We start from the raw sequence: 24,325 nt of genomic DNA on the forward strand, positions 1-24,325 counted from the left end.
CTATTTCCTCAAGAACCATAGCCTTAATTGATTAGGACGGGTGTGTGGCTGTCTGCACCTGCTGGTTTATCCCCCCCCCCCCCTTCCCCCCTTAGCTTCCCCCCCCCCATAAATACTTGCCACGTAGACGATTAGTCAAACTACAATATTTTCTGGCGACACCACCTGGTGATTTAATAAATGTGCTTTTTAAACCATGGTTTTAAAGCATGGTTTAAAAAGCACTCACGATCGTTGCACAATGGAGAATATGCATGCATATTCTGGAGAATATGCATGCATATTCACCATTGTGCAACGATCTGAATGTGTAGGCTACGATTGTTTGCTTATACTTTTAGATTCGCATATTTATTATTTATTTATTATTCTGTCTGTAGCTCGTCTACTAGTACTACCCTTCTACCACTCACTTTCCATGGACGGTTGTTGTCAGCACTCAGCATAGTAGTCATCAGTAGGCAATACAGACGCCATATTATCCTGTAGATGGCGCTGTTTACTTGAATAATGGACAAAAAGAAGCAGTTGAAACCTTTGAGGTGGATATACACACAGGACGTTGGACGTAGGCCTACAGTTACCGGTAGTTATAATTCACTGCATTCTTGACTGTCCAGGTTTATAATACAGTTTGTTCTACTTAGGCCTACTCCTTTTATGCATAGGCCTAGATGTTGTTTGAGTTAACACCTCCAGTCGAATAATAGAGGTGTAATTATCTGTGCGACAGCTAGGTTTGTTGTTGTTTTACTGTCTGTTTGGTAGTTAATTAGCTCTTCAAAGAGGAATACATATCGGAGTCGTTTCTGCACCTGCACTCCTACAACGCAGGCCTACAGGCTACAGGTAACGAACAGTAAGCAAATCTTCCTTTTTTGAATAGTAGTTATAGTAGTACTGGATCAGGATGCAATTCACCCACATTTCTATTTTGTTTTCTGCAGACTGCAGAGGGTGGATTACCATGACCCCATTCTGATTCTGATGGTTCCTGAATGTGAGTGCCCATCTTAGCCATCTGTCTCCAATCACAACATCTAGTAGCAGAATTCACCAAATGAGAGCATTTTCCATTTAGGCTTTTAGGAAGCACTTTTATTCAGAGCGATTTACAAACTTAAAGGACCACTTTTCAACTTAACTTAACTTCATATAATTGGTCCTCACTATTGTTCATGATAAAATACCACTGTGTATCATAGAAGGGCTGGGAAGTTCAGAAACCTTCACCAGTGACATATCATTAGGCAGATTTTTTTCCTGAGTGTCGCTATATCCAGCTTTTAGTGTCCGTACACAAACTTCGTCCTACACAAACATTAAATTCCCATTGACAATGAATGGAGAATTTTTCGTTATAGGGCCTGCAGTTTAGACTATGCATGTGCATGATTTTACCATCAGAACACGCCCACCTCATCTTGACTGAGTGGCAAAACATTGAGCAGCATAGTGTTGGAGTTTGGAAGAGCTCGTTGTAAATCACTCAACCGTTCTGCGTACCACCTGTTTCTAAATGTCACATAATGCATAATGAGGCAGCAAAATGTTGTCTTATTGAAAACAAGCACTTCCAAACTGACACGTAGAAAAATAATCAAATGCAGGGCATTTCTTGACAGAAAGTAACTCATAACGTTTCTATGGTGGAGTTTTATGGAGAAAAAAAACTTTGCAGTTAGAGAATAATTCAAGCTTTTCATACAGCTGCAATGTTGGTGAGTTTAACATTGTTTAATGCAATCAGACAGGACTTTTCTGTTTGGATGAATGGGCTGTCAAGGCCAGAAAGTAGTTTTTTTATGTCACACACATACCCTCTATTCCCCATTGATGATGTCACTGGTGGACAGGTTTCTGAACTGCCCACATGATCCCATGAAACACAGACCCAGTAGAAAAAGTGTGTGTATTTTACAATAGAAGGTAGGTTGAAAAGTGGTGAAGTGGTCCTTTAAGTACAAGGACGTGTGTCTTGACCCCTTGTTCAACAACAACAACAGGGTATTGAGGGTAAGTGGTCAAGTATAGGGTCTATTAGGGTGTTAATGAAACAAATCGCCTGCTAGGATAATGTGCCACAAAGTAACTATAGAAGACATTAAAGGGACATTTCACTTAAAATAAATTGGTAATTGTATCGTCTATTCAGGCTTTTGGGAGTACCCCAGACAGTTTTTAAGTAGCTGGATTCAGTATTTAGATATTTGATATTCATTGTATCAGACACGCCCCTTCCTATACAAACTCAATTTTATCGATTCACGGAAAACACCCGTCCTCACTTCCATGAGTACGCCTATCCTAAATCCAGTAATATTAATTTTTATTATGATTATTTTTGTTTGTTTGCTTAAATCGTTCCATAGGGGCTTGAGCCGGGACCCCTCCCTTACTTAAATGTCTCATCGAATTCCTTCAGAGACCAAATCTCAGTAGACAGCCTACAAATAGGCCAGAGAAGCAGTAACTGGTTCTCACCACAGTGGCCCCTATCCAGGCCCGAGCCCCCCACTCACCAACTACAAGGCAAAAGTTTCTCCCACATGTAAGCAGACCCACTCTGGGAAATAATCAGAATTCCACAACTGATAGTATAATCTACCACTCTCACCACAACAATACAGCCGTTGTTCTCTTCCTAGAAAGACACACATGGCATGTGCGCACATACGCATAGCTAACTTCAACTGCACTGTCACTGACTATATACTGTCAATTAAACAAAACTATGAAACCATCAAAGCTGCAGCATTACTGGGAGGAAACCCATATAGGCACAAACCTTACAAGCCAGTCTCAAATCTCGGTCAACGGTCAACAGACTGTTGATGAGATACAATCCGATAAATATGGTGAGCTAGCTTTCAAAGCATATCATCGAGTTGTGTGGATGAAATGCTTTCTAGAATATAAGAGTTTAATATGCAACACATTTTTATAAATATAGTGGAGGTCCCTGTTTCATGTCTCAGCTAAGGGCCTGCTACACCTGTTTCGGATGCCATCAATGCATTGAAAGGGACAAACTAATCAGAGCATTGAATGCTCTCAAAGTTGAAGAGCCCTGTACTGTCCCATGTAACTTGGAGCTGCATTCTTGCCCTGCCTTCACTCACCCCCTTGTCACAGTCTTCCTAGCTAACATATCATATACCACCGACCACGTCACGGCTATGTTATGTGTCTGTCGAATCAAAATAAGCCAGAACAGGTGTTCTTTTGTTTTTCAATTGCGGAGACCTTGGGCTGGACTGTGCAGTATTTTGAGTAGTCACTCAAACATGGGACCTTTTGCAGCATTGTTCCTGCGAACAATGCTTAAATTATTGTATTGTATTGTATTTTTCTTTATTTAACAGCACATTCATCCATTTCTAATAGCATCTCCCAACCACAGCACCTGTAACCTCTGGCAACCTTTTGTGGAATTCCAATGAGACAGAGGGGGTGGTGTGTGTGTGTGTGTGTGTGTGTGTGTGTGTGTGTGTGTGTGTGTGTGTGTGTGTGTGTGTGTGTGTGTGTGTGTGTGTGTGTGTGTGTGTGTGTGTGTGTGTGTGTGTGTGTGTGTGTGTGTGTGTGTGTGTGTGTGTGTGTGTGTGTGTGTGTGTGTGTGTGTGTGATAATACAATAGGTGGGGTGAGGTGAGGGGGAGAGAGGATAAAGGCAGAGCAAATGAAGAAAAAGGAAGCAGTGAAAGAGGGAGAGTTGGGGGGTGGATTAACCATGGCCTTCAGTATTTTGGAGTTCCTGTTGTTGCGGAGGGAGTTTCCCTCCATGCTGGCTGAGGGAAATGACAGAGGATGTCATTTTCCTGAATGCCTAGGCCTCTGGATCTATTACCTCTTTGCACATGTCCATGCCTGCAATTTTTTTGTGTGGTGTGCATCTATGTTTGTTGTTCAATACTGGCTGTTGTGCTTCTATCTGTGTCCGGCACTTCACCAGTATAACACTATCAGTGTAAACAACAGAACGCTTCTTGAGAGAGCTGTGAAAAGCATTCCTTGCACAGGCACAGGGGTGCTTACCCTGCCCTAGTCCCCCCACCCACCCGCCTTATTCCTTAGTGCCAGGACTACATGTCCCAATGTGCTCCCCCGAAATAATGGGCGGGGGCCATAAATCCTGTCAGCCAATAGCTTTGTGTCAAAGGACCTATGGCTGGTGTTCTCCACAGCAGCTGTTGTCAATGGCAACAGAGTTTTTGAGGGAAGCATGAGAGCTGGACAGCTGGTAGAGGGTCCCTCAGACCTCTCTGAGTCACATGGTCTAGTCCCACCAACCCCAATCCTTCACCCTCCTCCCTCCTTCTCCCTCATTTGTCCTTATTGTGGTTCTGTTAAGAGGGGGAGGGGAGATGCGAAGGACGAGGGAAGTGGAGAGAGAGAGGGAGGGGATTGAAGAGAAGGGAGGGGGCAGCAGGGGGAGAAGCGAGGCAAGGGGCCAGCTTGCACAGTGAACGAACGAGAGACAGAGACAGAGAGCGCGGGAGTCTCCCTCTGTGTGACTGCCGTATCAGTGCAATAAGTGAGGGTTCCTTGTGCACACGCCCGCTTTGCCCTCTGGACTCCTGCAAAACAGCCAGGAATAAGGGGAGAGAAGCCAAGAAAAGGACGACAAGATCATAGCATTGACTGGATGTAACGGACTGTCACCATCAAAGAGACAGAAGGAGAGGTGTAACGGTAGAGAGACAGACAGAAGCATGCCTCTCCAGAGAGGCACAGTCGGCTGACAGGCTGCCTCGCCTGTGTGAGGAGAGGACGAGGACTGTCACCCGAGGTGGGGTGGTGGGAGACGGGAGCGCCGGAAAGAAAAGCGAGGGGACGCCGGTGATATTGTGCCATGACTGGGAACCGGAGGAGGGAGGAGGCACGCTGAAGAACATGGACCAGGTGAGGAGGATGGAGAGAGAGAGGGGGAGGGAAGTGAGCCTGACCATGCAGTGGCACAAGTCAAATCTAGAGTGTAGCCTATGTTTAACTTGGAAACTTTCAGAGTTAAACAACACTCCAGATTTGACTGTGTGCTGTATGAATTGTGTATATACACACATATGTCATACACCCCTTATGGACACAACATACAGAGCTTTAAACCATATACCACCTGTCCTTTATACGCCTATGCCTATCCCTGGTTTCCTTGCCACCACCAGCCCTAGGCAGAAATAAACAGCACAGCATCCTACTTGTCCTGTGTGTTCAGGCAAGAAGGCAGGGGGCTGGGGTTGGGGACTGCATGGGGCTGGGGGGAGAAGACCGGCGGAGGTGCCTCCATCATGGAATAGCCACCGGCACGCACCAAGTCCCTGGAGAGATGACACAGCTGAACGTTGCCGGCTTTCCGTGTGACAATAACCAAACTGAGGACAACAGTTAACGGGGAGAGGGCCTGAGAGGGATGGAGGGAGAGAGGATCAGCGATGGATATGGGAAGAGGGGTGTGGCTGAATCCAGTGGGTTAGCAATTGCACGCATTGATGGATAATGATCCATTTTTAAACCTCGGGTGCTCTGTCTAATTAGCAATTAGTGGTTTGTCTCTGTGTCAGCGCGGATTGGGATGTGAGGCGGGGCTTTGCTGTGTCGGTCAGGGTGTCGCGCAACAGAACACTCGCATCACTACTTTAAACCATTGGTTCTCAACATGGGGCATGGGGACCCCAGGGGGGTCCTTCAAATCAAAAAGTTTGAGAATCACCGATTTAAACCTGGATCATGACTGAATTAGAGATATAGTCATCGGCATTGTGTGTGTGTGTGTGTGTGTGTGTGTGTGTGTGTGTGTGTGTGTGTGTGTGTGTGTGTGTGTGTGTGTGTGTGTGCGCGCGCACATGTGCGTGCGTGCAATCCGTGCATGCATCTGTGGGTGTGTCCAACAACATTGGTGAGATGCTGGATGGATGCATGCTCTCTACTGTGTACTCACGTCAGCAGCCATAAAAAGAGTCTGTCATCTCCCTACCTGCACCTGATCCACTTGTTTGCTTTTCTGCGGGGAGACTGTGGGTGAAGGACAGTCTGTGGGGATGCAGGGCAGACTGTGGTTGAAGGACAGTCTGTGGGGATGCAAGGAGCTTTCCAAAAAGCTTTTGCATCTTTAGTGTATGGCCGATACCTACCCTGATCTGTCTTCTTCACCTTAGCAACCTCAGGTCTTCTTGAGTCAGGCTGACATACCGTACAGCTCTGTACTGTAGCCTATGGCTGTCTGTGAGGTTGCTCCATAGTTTGCTGCTGTTGCTTTTATTGCCCGGCTGGAGGAAGCAGGCCGAAAGGATGATAAATGGGATGAAAGCTGTGAGACACCTCATCCCCCTCTTTCTCTCCCTCCCTCCTCTTTCTGTTCTGTTCTGTTCTGTTCCTTTGCATCCTCGTCTCCTCTCCTCTCCTGAGGTGAGGTGGTGGTGCTGTGAGTAGCGGGGGTGAATTATACATTAATGGGGGAGCGTCTGGTGTCTGTGTCCAGCCTGTCAGGTTAGGTCAGAGTTGATGTTGCTCTCTCGATATATAGCAGAGATGACATCATCACTGCTGCCAGACTGAGTTTACATGTCTATGTGTTAGCATGTGTGTGTGTCTGTGTCATTATTTGTATGCATAGCATATTCTCTCACCCTGTTTCTTGGAAAGGGAAACGCTTGGGGAAAAAACAGAGAGCCTCCTGTGTTCTTACAAGAATGTGAAAATGACGCATTTATAGGTCATGCCCTTAAGTGACAGACCGCATGCATGCGGAGCAATGGTATATGCACAAATGATACAGGGAGACTGGGGCAGCTCACCGCCAATATTTAGCTGACAGGAAATAAAAAACTATTTATAAGACCGCACTATGCTAGGAAATGCTGACACGGCACAGCTTTGGCACAGGACTCAGGCTAGAGCAGTGTCATTTTTATAGATGGACTGTATTGCGAGGTGAGAATGGCCGATTGGCGATTATTATTATAGCATTTCCTCTATAACACTGTATATTTTTTCTTCTATTATTGTGCTTCGTTCTTTCAGTTTCTGTGTGTGTTTACCCTGACGTGGCCTCATCGGGACATTGTTTTAAGTTGATTCTGGTCTACTCTGGATATATACGTAAAAGAAACATCCAAGACCATGCTGTCATTGGCAGGGTAAACATACACTAACATAACCATCCTTCTATAAACATAGACACCCAGTGTTTACTATTGTTAGGGAAGGACCTCAAAGAGTACAGTACATCGCCATACACATCTCTTCCAACTGCTTCCTTTTGTCCCTGTCTCTCTCTATCACTCATTCACTCTCTCTCTCTCTCTCTCACACACACACACACACACACACGTGCGCGCACGCACGCTCGCTCTCTCAGTGATAAGCAGGGCAGAGAGGAACAGGAAGAGGCTGGTTAAGTGTCTGTGAGCATATGAGGGCCATCAGTAAAGGGCTGTGCCAGCTCTCAGAACAGACTGTGTACATTACACATAACATGATGCACACAGTTGATCTCTGTGTAAAGCATATTCTCATGCTGAAAGTTCTCAATGCAAGCCATGCCCGGGGAAGTAGTCACGTAGTGAGAACACTTGCATGAGCAGAAATGTGCGGACAGTTGCCCAGCAGTGTGAACTCTGGACTGGAGCTGCCTGCCCTCATCAGACAGGCAGGAACATGCATCTTTCTGTGCTGGGTCAGCCTGTGAGTAGCCTCTGAAACCCAGACGTTTTTATTTCCAGGGAGAGCCACAGAGAAAAGGACAGACCTGGGTCTTAGCTCTGTAGAGTGTAGAGTACAAACCATATAATACGTGGAAAACGCTGAGATCATGTGAAAATAACAGATTGTCTTCTGCAAAAACAAAACAGTTGCATTTTTGCATGAAAAACACTAAGAAACACTAATGTGTACTAAGTACACATTAGGCTTAGCAGTTTGAGGGCTAAGCTTCAAGCCATTCTTTATACAAATACTAACAGAGTCCATGAAAATTAAGTTAAACTTAAGTTTCGCTTCTCTAAATAACCTAATGTTTGGGGATTCTAAGTAGGTGAATTAAAAATATGTTAAAAGCAGGAATGGGAGATGTTGGTGTTGTTGGAGGAGTCATGGTGAAGTGGGCGTTCAAACGCTGTGTTTATCCCTCCGTCTGAGCAGCACTCCCTGGAGTCCTGGTTCAAGAACCACGGCGACACATGTTAAAGTGTGTGTGTGTGCGTGTGTGTGTGTGTGTGTGTGTGTGTGTGTGTGTGTGTGTGTGTGTGTGTGTGTGTGTGTGTGTGCGTGCGTGCGCGTTGGTGCGTGCGTGCTTGTGTCCAAAGCTCTATGCCAAAGTTATCTAGCAGATTGTTTTGTCTGCCTCTCCTATAGAAATGACTGAAGTGGAATGCGGTCTAAATGAGCTCAAAGCCCAGTGTGAGATCTAAAGACGAGACAGAAGACCTTTTGCGTCACGTCTTTGAAAATCAGTGTAATCAGTATTGGGCTCAAAAGGAGAGAAAATGTAAGAGCGGGAAATATAAAGGGATGGAATTAGTGTGTGTTCCTCATAGAACAGGTGGTCTAATCTGAAGCCCCCAAACCCCTCTGCCCCCCTTCAACGTCTGACACCCCCACACACCCGACTGCGACTGCCCTCCAGTCTTTGGACTCTTTGGAATTTCTCACTACTTCTGAGCAGAGAGAGAGAGAGACCATATTGTGCTTAAAGAATGACATGCATGCACGCACGCACGCACGCACGCACGCAGACACACACACAGACAGTGCACAGTATGCACAGTATACAGTATATATTGATTAACTTAACTACATATGCAGGTACAGCTCCATTCTGAGATACCTCAGCATCCTGTTTTGGGTGGAGGAGAGGGACAGGACAGGACAAAGAACAATGCTAAGACAGAGATAGCTGTCCCTCCTGTTATTGACTATAAGCCTGTCCTCTCCAGAACAGACTACACTCTTGGACATGTGCTCAACATGCGTATAGGGAGCTCTGCAGCACAACCTGCTGTCCAACTCCTCCAGTGGCCACATTGTCCAGGTAAATAACAGGTCATTCACCCATTTGTCTTTATTGGAACAAAGATTCATAGGCTCGAGGCATAGCTCACGTTGTGAATTCTACTTCTAACAGTGAATGTAGGTCGTACAGTAGCATAAGATATTAGGGGTGTGTGTGTCTGTCTGTCTGTGTGTGCACACGCGTGTGTGCCTGCGTGCGTGTTTGCATGAGATGATTATGGTACCATAGACCCATGTACTTAATTTGAGGACTTCTAGATTGCCAGAACCAATTGGCATATGCCTGAAGGCAGACAATGGGCAGATTGTCCTTGGAAAAAAAGTAGGGCACCCATCTCTCTCCAGTAAGTAAACAGCTCCTGTTATGTCCCTCTGCTGCAGTGCACTAGGGCAGGGGGCGGCACAGTATGGGGATTGCAGGGTAGTGCTATTGTGGGGTTATGCCCCTCAGGGTCAAAGGTGAGATCATGGTGGAGGCCCATCCTGTCAGGTTGGCTTTATCTCAGTGCCAGTCATAGTAGGTGTATATCAGAGTTGTCAGAGTTATGGGCTGATAAAGTTGGACGAGTGCTGCCGATCAGGGTTAAATGGAATCACACTTATGACAGAGTGATACGTTTTATCAGTTGCATGAGGCCAGCCAATTAGGACTCTCACAAACCACAGGCTACTGAGTCAGTCTGATTCATCGTAATGGGCTTGTTTGGAATGAGTAGGGCTCAGCTTGTCATACTTCATGTTTTTGTTTTCATCAACCCATGACCTTATAGCAATCTGTCTCTGGACATTTATATTTTTAGCTTGTCCATCTCCTCTCTTTTTGCGCTCTCTTGTCTGTCTCTTTCTCCCTCACAAAAGTACACACAGTGCAGTCAGATGAGATAAGTGTAACTGTACAGGTTCAAGTATGTCCACGCATCATACAGATGTCTGATATTGGTTTTATTTGTATTGTAACTTTCAAATCTTCCAGCCACGAAGACACCGTGAAAACTAGAATAAGGAAACAATGACATTTTGTTCAGTTTTTGAGTCATTACACGTGTGCATTCAATTGATTAAACAAAGTCTATAGTTCTACATTACAGAAATATTGAACAATCCACAACAACACATCACAATGAAATCACAAAGAATATACCGTGTGCGCCTTTGAACCATGTGCAGATTGATTAATATCGTCTCTCTCTCAGACGTTCCCAAAACATACAGCTTTTCTCCAGGAAGTCCGTTCAACCTCTGACCCTTACTGACAGGTGACGTCATGTGAATGACATGACAACTCTGATCATGTGACTCCCTTCAAAGGGTGTATTTTTACCTTGTAATATAACCCTTTGACATATTTGTTGCCATTCTTAAATTCTATTTATTCATAATGAAATCAACCTTTTTATCCAAGTATGATCATCATAAAAACCATATTTTATATAATTGAAGTTTATACCTGAAACCACTGTCTCTCATTCTGGGACAGTTACACTCCCACCAATTACTGCAATTTAGGGTTTACATATTTGTAATACATTCAGTAATTTCCTGAACCGACCTCTTAACTCTTAGGTCAAGACCTTTAACCCTCATAGGTAAAAATGAAACACTTTTCGCTTTTCTTCCCTCCACATCCACACAGGTATTATAATGCCCATTTGGCACCTCTCTAAGATGGTGAATGCGACTGTTCACATTCCAATGTACTCCCACCACTGGCTTGGTTGGGAGCTTGCCAGGATCCCCCTCTGTAACTCCACTGGCTTGCTTACTGTCAGGACTTGACTCCAACACTTCTCTGTTGTTGGATATGAACTTGTGAACATGTAATCTCCTTCTCTCAGGTGTCTCCTTCATGTCTCTGTCTTCCACTGTCTCTATTTTGTTGACTGCTTCAAGGGTTCTGATGACAGCAGCTGGTGTCATTGGCAGAAGCTCCTTGACTGATATCCGATGACACAGAACAGTCGCCTCTGTCTTCTTTACTTTCTGTGGTATGCTGCCAACGATGCTCCATCCTAAGTCAGTCTTTATAGCATACGGCTCGTAGTCACCTCCTGTGATAACTCTCCGTGGTGCCAATGCTTTTGCGCAGTCAAACCCAATTAGTAACCCTACCTTGCAATCCATCAGCCCTGTCATTTCGTATGCTATGCCTTCCAGATGCTTCCACCCTTTGGCCGTCTCTGAGGTGGGAATTTGTGAACGCTCATGTGGGATAAAATCCCTGGTATAAGCTGGTGGCAAGTCAACATGACTTTCTGAGTCAACTCCTCTAACTCTTAGCCCACTAACTTTTCCACTATTAACAATGGAGTCTTTTCCCATCATAGTGGTAAGCCTTAACTTAACTGGTTCCATAACTGCCCCCATTCTCTCACACACCTCCTTGTCCACAAAGGTGTTGCTACTCTGGGTGTCCAATAGGGCATACACTAGGAGCGGCCTTGTTTCAGGGGTGGTGGTCGAGGAAAGCCATACAGGCACTATCATGGATGTGCTCCCACCATCACCTCTGTTTACACAACATGAAAGGGATGAGGTGCTTTCTTCTACTTGCTCAAGCTGAGAAGATGATTCATCTCCAACCGGACGGTTTTCATGAAGGGGTGTCGGATGGTATTTCTTACATATGTTGCAAGTGGCCTTTTGCTTGCAGGTTTTCGATACATGTCCTCTTCGAAGACATCCAAAACATAGGTTATTTTCGAATATGAACTTTTTCTTATCCTCAAGAGTCTTGTCACAGAACGTCTTGCATTTGTAGATGAAGTGGTTCTCTCCACAGCATATACATTTGACTGTGTTTGAGGAGGCTGAGGGAGATTTTACTTCCTCGTCTTCAGAAGTGTCCTCCGAACTACTCCCTCCAGCACTGTGTGTCTTTGCCACCATTTTTGGCTCATCTCTGGTACTTAAGTTTGTGACCAACACGTTTGCCTTTGGATGCGTAATGTCTTTGGATTGCCTCTCTTCCATATGTTTCAGCGCATGAAAAGAGCTCACTGGATTGCATGCAATATATGCTTCTTGTGCTATAAACTCTGCAAATTCTTTGAAACTAGGGTAATCCTCATTTTCTTTCAGGCATTTTGAGACTATGCGATTCCACCGAGAGGTCACCCAGTCAGGGAGTTTGTGGAGCATCTCTTGATTCTTTTCCCAGTCGTTCAACGATTGAAGCCCCTTCACATGTGGTATGGCATTGCTGCAAGCTTTAAGAAAATCACCAAACTGTCTTAGTTTAATTGACTCTCGTGAACCAATCTTTGGCCAGTTCTTCAGTTTATCTCTAAAGGCACGCTGGATTATAAAGGGATGGCCATAGCGTTCATTCAGTGCCTCCCATGCCTGATCATAGGCTTCTTCATCCTTCCTGAAGAAGCTTCCCTCCAACACAGAACGTGCCTCTCCTCCGACATATTTTTGCAAGTAAAAGAGCCTGTCTGCTGTGTTTGTGCAGCGGCGTTCAATTAATGCCTTGAAGCTCGTGCTCCACTCTAAGAAGTTCAGTGGGTCGCCTGTAAAGATGGAGGGCTCAGGTGCAGGTAGTCTGGTAAGCACCATTGTGTCATGAAGGGCTTGAACTAATGACACTTCATTGTTGGTACTGTTTGACTGTACATAGTCCTTACACGTTCCTTCACTTTTTATTTCTTTCTTGCTTGCACTTTGTATGTCTGTCTTGTTTTCGCTTTTTATTGTTCTTTCATTTTTTGGTACTGGCTGATGAATGGCCATTTTGCTACGAACTGATCTCTCAGAGCCCTCGCTTGAGTCTACTTCCGAGTATGCCTTAAGCTTGGCAGTTAGTACTTTAATGTCCCTCTGATTTTCTAGCTTTTTGAGCTGTGCTGCCATATCTGCTTGCTTAGCACGTTGCTGTGCTGCCATAGCTTGTTGCTGTGCTGCCATAGCTTGTTGCTGCGCTGCCATAGCTTGTTGCTGTGCTGCCATGTCTTGTTTTTGTGCAGCAATAACATCCGCCATGTCCATTTCTGCTTGTTTCGCAGCCAATTCTGCTGAACATTCCGCAATTTTTGCTGAAACATTTGAGTGTTCTGATCCATGCTTTGAGTGTTGCCTCCCATCAGATTGAGTTAATATAGTCTCTAATAAGGACTGGGCATATCCAGGCAATTCTGCTGAACAATCCGCAAATTTTGCTGAAGCATTTGAGTGTTCTGATCCATGTTTTGAGTGTTGCCTCCCATCAGATTGAGTTGATATAGTCTCTATTAAGGACTGGGCATATTCTTGGTCAAACACTGCATCGAGTCTTGTCATTTCTTCCTCAACATTAAACTCCAATCCTACCTTTCCCTGGCGTAATTTTAAGAGCTCCATCAGCTCTCCTGTTAGGGCTACACAGCCATCTATTTTTCTCCTAATCTCCGTAGAAGGTGTCGACTGTGCTCTTATGTTATTATACGCATCTTTCAATTTTGTTTCGGACGCTTCAATCAGGTCCCTCATTTCGGTCAAGTCACTGTCCAGGCACTCAAATTTCAGATTTGTACGTACCAATTTCACATAACCCTTCCAACTGTGATACAGAGCGCTAAATCTATTCTCCATTCTGAAAACCTCTTGTTTTTTCAGTTCCTGCATTTTTGGAGTTAGCGTTCTCACTCTACTAGATTTCCTACTAGCTTGTTTTGATGAGACTTGTAGTATTTGTAGTTTGGCATGAGTTTCACCTATTAGTATTTCTAGGCTTTCTCTCTCTTTAACATCACATTCTGCTTTAAGTTGTTCTTTTAGTTTGTTATATTCTATTTGAAGGGACTCGATTTCTTTCTCATCTTCTTGGCCAGGCATAATTCTGTTTTATAACCTGCTGTATATACCATTAACTTATAGTAAATACTCAAACTCTTAAATGCAACTTTGTACAAATTGAACTAAAACTGTGTATACCTTATACCTCAAAATAAACCTTGTGTGCTCTGGTCACAGCCATTTCCCATTATCAATGCTATAATTAAATGTTAAACACAAAAATGGAAAGTATGTATAGCAATGCAACATATATATATATATTTTTTTTTCTTTCTTTTCTTCTTATGCATACATTTCTTTATAACCTTTTTGTTTGTTTGTTTAATTTTCTTGTCAATAGTTTAACTATATATATTTATTTGTTGTTTACTGTCAAACCTTGACGTCTGGAATGATGATGCAATCTTGATTGGATAACAAAGTCTCTTGTGGAGATGTAGTGCACGCTGGATCGACGCTGCACTCTCTTGGTGACACCGCGCCACTGTTTCAGTTGTTCAAAGCGTACTGTCTTTTCTCTCGTTGGACGTTCTCTCCGCGTCCGCGAGACAACGACACGTTCTTGCGCTTGGATAACAAAGTCTCTTGTGGAGCTGTAGTGTACGCTGGATCGATGCTCCCCTCTCTTGGTAACACCGCGCCACTGCTTCAGTTGTTCAAGGCATACTTATTACTTCCTCTCGTTGGACGTTCTCTCTGCGTCCGCGAGCCAGCGACACGTTAGTAATGTTCCACTTATGTCAGTCTCTTTTCCACAATGTTGGCGTGCCGTGTTACATTCTCTAAATCCCTCTGGGACCACGCTGGCATGCCGTTTTCTCTGGTGAACCACGCTGGGCGTGACGTTTTCACTGTAACTGTACAGGTTCAAGTATGTCCACGCATCATACAGATGTCTGATATTGGTTTTATTTGTATTGTAACTTTCAAATCTTCCAGCCACGAAGACACCGTGAAAACTAGAATAAGGAAACAATGACATTTTGTTCAGTTTTTGAGTCATTACACGTGTGCATTCAATTGATTAAACAAAGTCTATAGTTCTACATTACAGAAATATTGAACAATCCACAACAACACATCACAATGAAATCACAAAGAATATACCGTGTGCGCCTTTGAACCATGTGCAGATTGATTAATATCGTCTCTCTCTCAGACGTTCCCAAAACATACAGCTTTTCTCCAGGAAGTCCGTTCAACCTCTGACCCTTACTGACAGGTGACGTCATGTGAATGACATGACAACTCTGATCATGTGACTCCCTTCAAAGGGTGTATTTTTACCTTGTAATATAACCCTTTGACATATTTGTTGCCATTCTTAAATTCTATTTATTCATAATGAAATCAACCTTTTTATCCAAGTATGATCATCATAAAAACCATATTTTATATAATTGAAGTTTATACCTGAAACCACTGTCTCTCATTCTGGGACAGTTACAATAAGCAGCGTGCCTTTAGCAGTGTCCAGGTGCTGTGTGTGAAGATGTCAGTCTGGAATTAGCAGCTGTGTCAGTGATGCCTGCTGTTTCATTACTTTGATCAGCGTACAGGCCATGGAGCAGTGCTACTCTAAGGCGTTTCACACTAGTATATTTAGGCTATCCTGCAGTGGTGGAAAGTAACTAAGTACATTTACTTAAGTACACTATTGAAGTATTTGTACTTTACTTGAGTATTTCCAGTTTCCAATACTTTTGCTTCTACTTCTGTACATCTCAGATCCAAATTGTGCTTTTACTCCACTACATCTATTTGAAATTTTGAGTTACTAGTTTTTACTAGTAACTAGTTACTTTGTAGATTTATATTATTATTACAAAACATACATTAACCACTTCAATTTGAAAATAGCAGATTTGCTATTTTCATGTTTTTTATACATTTGAAAACTTGAAATGGGACATTCTGCTGCACAATGAGTACTTTTAGTACATTTTTATACCAATACTTATGTACTTTTACTCAAGTAAGTTTTGAATTCCGGCCATTTACTTGTAATGGAGTATTTCTACATGGCAGTATTGATACTTTAAGTAAAACAATTGAGTACTTTTTCCACCACTGCTATCCTGTATAAAACACCATGATCTGGCCTATTTTTCCCTACTACTCAAGACCACCGTATTACAATACTGTTCTGTTCCTAAAGTAAACACAGAGGACAAGGCTGACTGTTAATGTTGTGTATCCATCTACACTACATATTAGAAGTATTGTTGTTGATTTGATCTTCCTTTGTTTCACAGTTGAGCTATAGCTCTCCAGTTCCCTGCCCTGGATAATTCCAAATTGAAGACAGACAGATTAGTCTGTGTGCTCATCTGAAGTCTTCTTCTCATCAATCACTGTAATGGCAGGCTAACTGAACACTGAGATAATCCTTTGGGGCAACAGGACATAATTCCCCCCCCCCCCAATCTCTCAGCATTTCCCCATGTCCCACAGACAGTGCTGGATTGCCTCTGGATAACTTTGGGTGAAGCTGAAATGATAATACTAATAAAATAATTTAAATAAAATAAACTACAGTATTTCTATTAGGCCTACAATGTTATCGTTCATTTACCAACTAGCCTCACGGTCTTGCCTTATAGTAAAGTATTGAGCCCCCTTGTGGCCGCCAAGTGTAATTGTATCTCATTTCATATCCATGTTGAGGAGATTATGGATTATATATTTAAGGAAGTCTGTCCAGTGACCATATAAGGAGCAGATGGCTGTCCTTTTACACAGGCTAGAATAAGCAGATATTTGTTTTAGTGTTTACACTAATGCTCATTTGTGTTCATTCACAAATAGAAATAGCAGAGTGCATGTGCAAGTACTGCTACTAACTAATAGCTATTACAACTGCTGTTCTAAATCCTTTAGACCCGTTATTGACCTTATACAGTACGTACGTCACCATCAACAGCAATAAGGGACCACCATTCTTACCGACATACATACATAGGCTACATACATACTGTACATGTATACATACATACGTTACCTTTTACGCACCCAACATTGAAACATATCTTAATTACGTCACCATCAACAGCCAATTAGGGACCACCATACCATGAATACCATACATACATACATACATACATACATACCACTTTTGGTCCAGCCGACCACAATACTTGTGCGCTCTGCTTGCACAAGTAATGATTCATCTTTACTATGTGTTCGAGATTAAATATAATTGTGGGAGATCTGTCTGTCAATCAGTCATACAAGAATGAGTCACAGAAATCCACTTAAATATATTCATATAATACATTTTCAGTGCATCCATTTCTCTAGCTGGGCATTGGGCATGCACTTTTTAAATCACGGTTCCATAAGTGAGTGGACAGCGAGAGGAAAATGAGGAACTGTTCTGAGTACGGTCAGTTAGTTCCAGTTGAAAACATTCCATCCCTCTGTGGTCTTCTGTATTCAATAATACCAAATGAGAACTCCCTCTTTTAAGGTCATGTCTAGACAAACTGAGTTTTTAGTACAGGGGAAATGCTTGGATTAGTATGATGATGATCCCCTTGGACCTAAAGGATTTAGTCTAAACTGTATCTACTGTAAGGAATGTAGCTAAGCCCTTTGTTATAACATTTTTGTTGCAAGACAGCAGTAGTGGTGAGAGCAGCATCAGCATGAGTGGCAGCAGGATGAGTAGTGCAAACTTCCAGTTTGAATAAAGCGGTCTGAGAATGAAATGAGTGTGTGATTGGATGCGTTACCAAACATGGAGTTGACAACTGCACTGAGTTTACAATGGACACTAAAGCAGAGTGAACACAATAACTATGCATCCATTAGATAGAACAAAGACACCCACACTAAAAGCATAATACACATAGACATAGATAGTATATGCACTACATGTACAAGACAAACATACTAGAGGCAAGACAAGCGAGCAGGACAAGACAGTTGACAAGCTAATAACAAGCTTTAATTTGTTCATTAAGCTTTAATGGGAAAGGACTCCAAGGAGTGTACTGAGTTCTCTAATATGCACTGAGACTGAATTCCATTCCTGTGATGCCTTTACTAGAAATAATGTGGCTAAATGCACTTATTTTAAGTACTACAGCACAGTCCGAGGTTAAATAATAACTGGAAATCCGTAAGGAGTAGGCATATTGCTATGCAAGATCTGTACTACTGTCCACACAAATTATTTTCTTGCGCCTGCTCAATACAATTTCTATTACTTTTTTATCACACACATATTGAGCACTGAACATAAGGTCATACTTTATGGAGATCAGTTGGACCGAAACGGATCGCTGCGGTTGATTTCTTTTGGGATGTTCCTGACTCATCACTATTCAGGGAAATCTGTGCAGCAATAATTGTACTGGACATAGTATGTCTCTTTCCCCGAACGTGTCCTTAGGATGCATATCATCCATGCTACTCATTTCCATTGTCTATCCCGCCACAGGAAGTGATGTTAGAGACGGGAAGTTGGAGTTGTGAAGGTAAAGAGGTCGCAGACACATGTGGGCCTATGAGGTGACGGACCGCAGGAAGGAAACGTGCGCCACTACTCCTGGAACCACGAGTCTCTGTTTATTTTTCCCTTCTGTCTCTGAGACAAGAGTTAGGGGAAAGGGAGGGTGGTAGTGGGGGGGCATTCCTTTGAAGAATGTGTGTCAGGCGTTTATAGTAACAGCTAGAATTATAGTAGAACGTGAATGAACACCCTGGATGTGATTCACTTGTTTTGTTGGATGGTGAATCTACGCTTAATATAATCCTGGACGACTGGGAACTTGAATTGGTGGCCAGGCAGGAACTCACTAGTTCACTGACAAGAATCACAAGATTGCAACATCTGAACACTCAGTACCTTTTACATGAGGGGGCTTCCTTCTCTTTGTTCCTTTATCTCAAACACTACCACATGGCCCCATCTAATCAGCAGTCTGTATGTTAAGACCCGTGTGTACCAGAAACCAAGCACATGAAATGGAGGCATGCACAGTCATTTGTGTGTTTATTTTGTTCTTGTGTGTGGAGCATAATATAGTTTATCAGCTTGTACAATCAAATTACTGATTGGATAAAGTTTTATCCACCTGAAAATGTCATTTTCTGTTTACTAAAGACCTGGAGAGATGAGGAGAGCCCTGTCACCGAACAAACACTTTGTAATGATTGCTATCAGGGGAGCATAATAGCTAACTAACACTAACGCCTTTGGTAAGCAAGGAACATAGAACCTGGGGAACATAGGGATGACCCTGTTACATGCTTCATGCTGTGGTGGGTACAATACAGGCCGGTGACATTGCTGGAGTTCATTACTGATGTCCAGACTGTGTGAGTCATTTTCTCCAGTGTCATAGTATGACACTGGAGAAACCAGCCCAGCCCAGCTCTGATGGCCTCAACTCCAGCTACAGCACCTCTAATCTGTCTTCATAGCCAGAAGACACACACCCATTGTGCCCACAGGATCTCTGTTCTATTCTCTGGAGATGCCATGCCTGCTGCAAAAAAGGGAGGCAGCTGCTGAGCATTACAGTAATAAGCAAGGAGACAACAGGGCCTGGTGTTCGAGGAAGAGAAAATGTAGCAGGCTGGTCAGAGAAGCAGTGGATGATAGGAAGAAGACAGGTAGAAGTTAAGGAGAAATGGTAGGGATGGAAATTGGCAGTGATAGGATAGGACAGGACAGGACAGGACAGAGGAACAGAAAATAGGACACAGGGATGAGATGGGGTGGTGGAGGATGGGCATAAGGAAGAACCGTTCCTGTTCCACATGAGTTACCAGACAAGAGTCTCTCATCTATTCTAAACCACATCAAGGCACTCACAATGTAGTTTACACTGAAGTTCACTTTTGTGTCATTGCAGAACGTTGTGCCCTGTCTGTCTGTCTTGTCTGTCTTGTCTGTCTGTCTGTCTGTTGCATGCGTGCGTGTGGACTGGTGCATGTGTACCAGTGTGTTGACTGGTCAGCTGTTTCTTCTTATTCATGCCAGTTGTCCATGTAGACAATGAGGTCCCCTCCTGTCATGCAAAGAGAATTATGTCTCACTTTGGAATCTAAGCAGGCTAAGGTCACAGGGCCTTCCTACGCCCCCCTTCAAAGGAGTTCCACGGGAGCCTCTATGTCAACAGTTGGCCAGTGGACAACAAGGACTAGCAGACACACCCTGATATCTACATTCACTCACGTACATGAATATCCACACCTCTCACTCACTCATCAATAATATCCACATCTCATTCAAGCACATTCATTTGTAGTATGTTTGTGTTGACGCACGTGTTGACATACATTGACACGAGAAGGACACGTTTCACCTATAAGGCCAAGACAGCGATAATGGGCTCCTATTATTGCATTTGATATGAGGTCAGGGAGAAGGTAATGCAGTATATATTAGATCAGCAGAGAGAATAGATACTGTAGATAGACGGCTTGGCAAGGCTTGCTGATTGTATCCATGTAGCTCTTAGCCGTGAGCAATATGAGGCTAACTGCAACTGTATCAAATGAGGGCCTGAGAGGTATAGTGTATCCAGCCTGACAGAGAGACAGAGTGTGTCCAAATGGACTGCAGCAGACTCCGCGAGGGCTCACATTGAATGATGCTAAAGAGATTTGGCAACAACGTCCCTCAGAAGTGTGTGTGTGGGGGCCGGGAGTGGAGTGAGTATCTACTATAGCTTGATAGTTGACAGGCTCAGAACTTGAGGGAACTGGGTTGAGAAAAAAAGGGAAGATATGTAGGAGCGAGCTGGAGGAAAAAACATGCGAGGATAAAAACAGCGAGAGACGAAGCTGAAGCAGGGAATTATGGATAGGAGGATAAGTGGAGTAACCAGAATCCGGGTTAATTGTAGTGTACCGTTGCACATGCATGCGCAGCACTGTGAAGTGGCCTAGAATGTTATGTAGGATGGCAGGGGTGCCCTCAGCCCCCCACCCACCCCTGTCTGAACTAATGCAGCAGAACTGAAATCGTATGAGTCGTGACTCTGGAGGTTTTGTCTGGGCACGACCACGTGCTCAGCCAGTCAGGTCAGATTGTAGGGTTGGGGGGTGGTTGGTGGCGGGGTGCGGGCAAATAAATGGGTTAGTTAGGAGTGATAGTTGTTTGTTTTCGTTCGTTTTATGTAATGACCAAGATACTAGCATGTCACCCTACATCATTATCAAATTGTATTTTACTGAGTCAATCAGAGGGACATATACCCACACAGCCTTGGGCTGACACACAGCCTTGGGCTGTGTGTCAGTGACTGCGACTGGCCCACAGACACATGACAAGCACTGTAAGAGAAGGGGTTAACCGTTAGAGCCAGACAGACTCCCCAGTCACACACTGGACGTTTTCAAACCTTTTCTACAGTACATTTAGCTTTTTAACTTTTTAAGTTTTGCTTGCCTGATAGGTGCTTTCTTTTTTTTTTATATATATTTTTTTGATAGGGTACAGTAATTAGACAGGAAAGGGGGAGAGAGATGGGGAGTGACACGCGGTAAAGGCTGTCAGGCTCGGGAGTCGAACGCACGGCACGCCGTCCGGCTGGTTTAGCAGCCTAGGTGCCCAGACGGTTGAGCTAACCGCCCAGGCCAAATTGGTTCTTTCTGTCTGTGCATTTGTGTGTGTCAATCATAGACTGTAAAATAATATGGACAAAGCGTTCTCCGGGTCTGATATGGACGTAAGATGAAGCCTGTCAGTCCTTGAATTGTAAATCACCATCTTTCTAGATCCGTTTGGGCCCAGCTGGCCATTGGCTGGCACAGACAACGAGGCAGGACTTCCCCCCCTTCTTCTTCGTTGGTTTTTATTTTGACTCGAACGGGGCGTGGCTCCCGATCATAGACTGTAACGGTAGCCACGCCCCTCAGAACATACTCGACTTTATGGTCATTTTTTAATAAATGGGACCATAATTTTCCAAAAAGAATATTATGACATGAGAAATTAGACTTTAAACTAGTGACTGGAAGCAGAAAGTATTCATGACCATGTTTATTAAGGTAATACAGTCTAGGTGAAGTTGGGCCCAAATACATGGACCTCTATGGAGCTATGGGGTTTTTTGGGCCCGATGACAGCGCCACAACAGGCCATTATATGAACTTTCAGGAAGTCCTTAGTGATTTCCTTAGTGGCTTCACAAAATATCTGTCTGACTGCCCCCCTGCGGTGTCAATGCACATGTTGAGTATGTGTCCAGGAAGAGGTGTCGCAATGAGGCAAAATGCACACACAAGACAAGACACACTAACACAGTACCATTGTTGAACACCAATTTACTGTAGACACAAAGGGATAGGAAAGAGAGGGGTCTGTGGTCCAGAGTAAGAGGGGGCAGACAGTCAACCCCTCACACACCAGCTGCAGAAGGCCTCTTCCATGACACCCATTCCTCGCTTAATCCACCCTTTCTTCGATCAGCCCTCATTCAGGACCGAATAAAAGACCCTCCCAGGCAGTACTATCTGCCTAACTCTGCCACCTTAAGACCAGGATCCTGCTGGACTCTGGAATTTGAAACTGGAATGATATCCACTGAATGACTACGGAGGCTGCACTACTGGTGGAGTACCTGCTGAGATTCACATGAATAATCATCCGCTTCAAATGCTGCTGAGTGAAGGTCATCACTTGGACTTTTCAAAGGGTGCCGGCCCTCTGGCTCAGGTTCTAAGCCCTTGACATGGGGTGGTGCATCTCTGGGTGGGCCAGGGGGCCTGAGGCCTTGAAGAGAGAGTAAAGGCAGTCCGAGAGTTGGCAGCTGTGGCTCTTGGCGTGGGAAGCATTTTGTAAGCTTCTTTTCCCCCTATGACTCCAGTCTGTTTCCCCATAGGAAGACAGCTTTGAAGTGGCTCTCTTTCCCTACTCTGCTTCTTGCACCCCTCTCCCCTGTGCGGCTGTGCCACACTCCACACTAATAGTAGCCACATGGGCCCCCAACTTTGAGCCATGATCACAGTCATCACACAGGCTGAAGCAATGCCACGTCGCCATATTATTTGCCAGTCTTTCACGGTCTCATTTTCTTCCCTATACTTTCATTATTTTAAATGTATATTCACCTATTTGTATGCCTTTTCATAACTAGTCCAATAATTTAATGTAGGCAATAAGTGGAGACTTGTGAGGAATGGACCTTTTTTCCAAGGAGTGGGTAGGAAGATCCACAGTTACTGTAAATTGGGGGTGTAGCCTATAGGCTATAATCATGTAGTGTAAATTCTTGGCAGACAACTGATGTTCCTGTTGGATTAATGACTAAACTTCCCATGACTGTGTGGCTTTTGATTCACCCTGCATGGCTGCAACCATGAACAGCCTAAAAATACTTTTTGCCTTTTGACCTTTAATAATAGCAATTCACAGTTGATATGGGTAATTCTGAATGGATGGCTTTGTAGGTTACCATGATTCTAATGGATGGTTAATGACAGCAATTATGTTTGGACAGGTACAGGCATAACTTTGCATATAGCTGGTAGCGCAGTGAGTGATTCTGATTGGACGGTTTAATAAGAGGTTAATAGATATTTTATTGGATGGATTTGTAACACAGTCCATCTAATTTGTAAATGTCTTTTTCTTTTATCTCTACTATTACTTGAAAGTATTGTGCATTGAATGCTGTATCCTTTTACTATTGCATATCCCCCTGATGTGTGTTGTAGTATGTACCTGTACCCATTGTCTCTTGTGTACACAAACATACATATAGGCACACATACGCACTCACACGAGAAACACAATAATAATAACATAATAATGATTACATAACACATTCATTGTTGTGTTTTATTTTTTAAGGGACTGCAATGGAAATAAGCCTTGGCTTTCTTGCATTTATCCTTTTGTTGGTGATGTAAATGTGCATTTTTCTGTACATGTAAACATTGTCAATAAACATAACAATCAATCAATAAATTGTTATTGTTTGGCAGCTCAGGGACGGATTAACCCCCACGAGGGTCCCTGGGCCGGTAATTTTTGCAGGTCCCCCATAGTGCGCGTGTGCGCGACATTTTCATGTTACATTTTTAACCTAAATTTAACTAAATCAACAGCCAATGAAGAGCCCCATGAGCCCTTTTCAGGGCGTCAAACCTAGTACCGCAGATCCAATTTCCCCAAAGGGCCCCTGAGAGCCAAGGGCCCCTTTTGTTGTGTCGATTCTGATTGGATAGGCTGCTATATTAATAAGGGCGAAGAAGCAAGCAAGATACACATCCCTTCTGTCTGGCTTACTCAGTGTATGTGTTATGTGACTGTGGAAGGAATTCAGTAATGGAACTTATGGAAGTGGTCTTGTCTCCCAATCGGAGTGTGCTGCTGTCCTACCTACCTCCTCGTGAACCTTTAAATTCCCCCAGCTGTTTAGTCTTTTCTGTCGGGTCTATCAGTTTATCAGGGCACAATAAGCCTTTGTTTAAACGGCCTTGGGCACGCTGAGGTATGCGCCCCCATGCAGCCCCCCTCCTCTCCCCCCGCGCCACGGTTTCCGAGGATGGCTGGCACAGACCACAGACCAGTGAACTGAACA

At 43.8% G+C, this 24,325-nt stretch overlaps 1 protein-coding gene across 1 annotated transcript in view; it reads left to right on the plus strand.

Moving 5' to 3' along the window:
- The first annotated feature begins 4,487 nt into the window (after positions 1-4,487).
- The window catches only part of arhgap23a (Rho GTPase activating protein 23a), a 79,841-nt gene continuing 60,003 nt past the window's right edge, over positions 4,488-24,325 (plus strand). The window contains exon 1 of the mRNA XM_080776695.1: positions 4,488-4,901. Coding sequence (XP_080632821.1) covers positions 4,893-4,901 — 9 coding nt within the window. The 5' untranslated portion in view covers positions 4,488-4,892. The remainder of the gene's footprint in view (positions 4,902-24,325) is intronic.

Source organism: Protomyctophum bolini, assembly GCF_963924005.1.
Source record: "Protomyctophum bolini genome assembly, chromosome: 11".
NCBI classification, from domain to species: Eukaryota; Metazoa; Chordata; class Actinopteri; order Myctophiformes; family Myctophidae; genus Protomyctophum; species Protomyctophum bolini.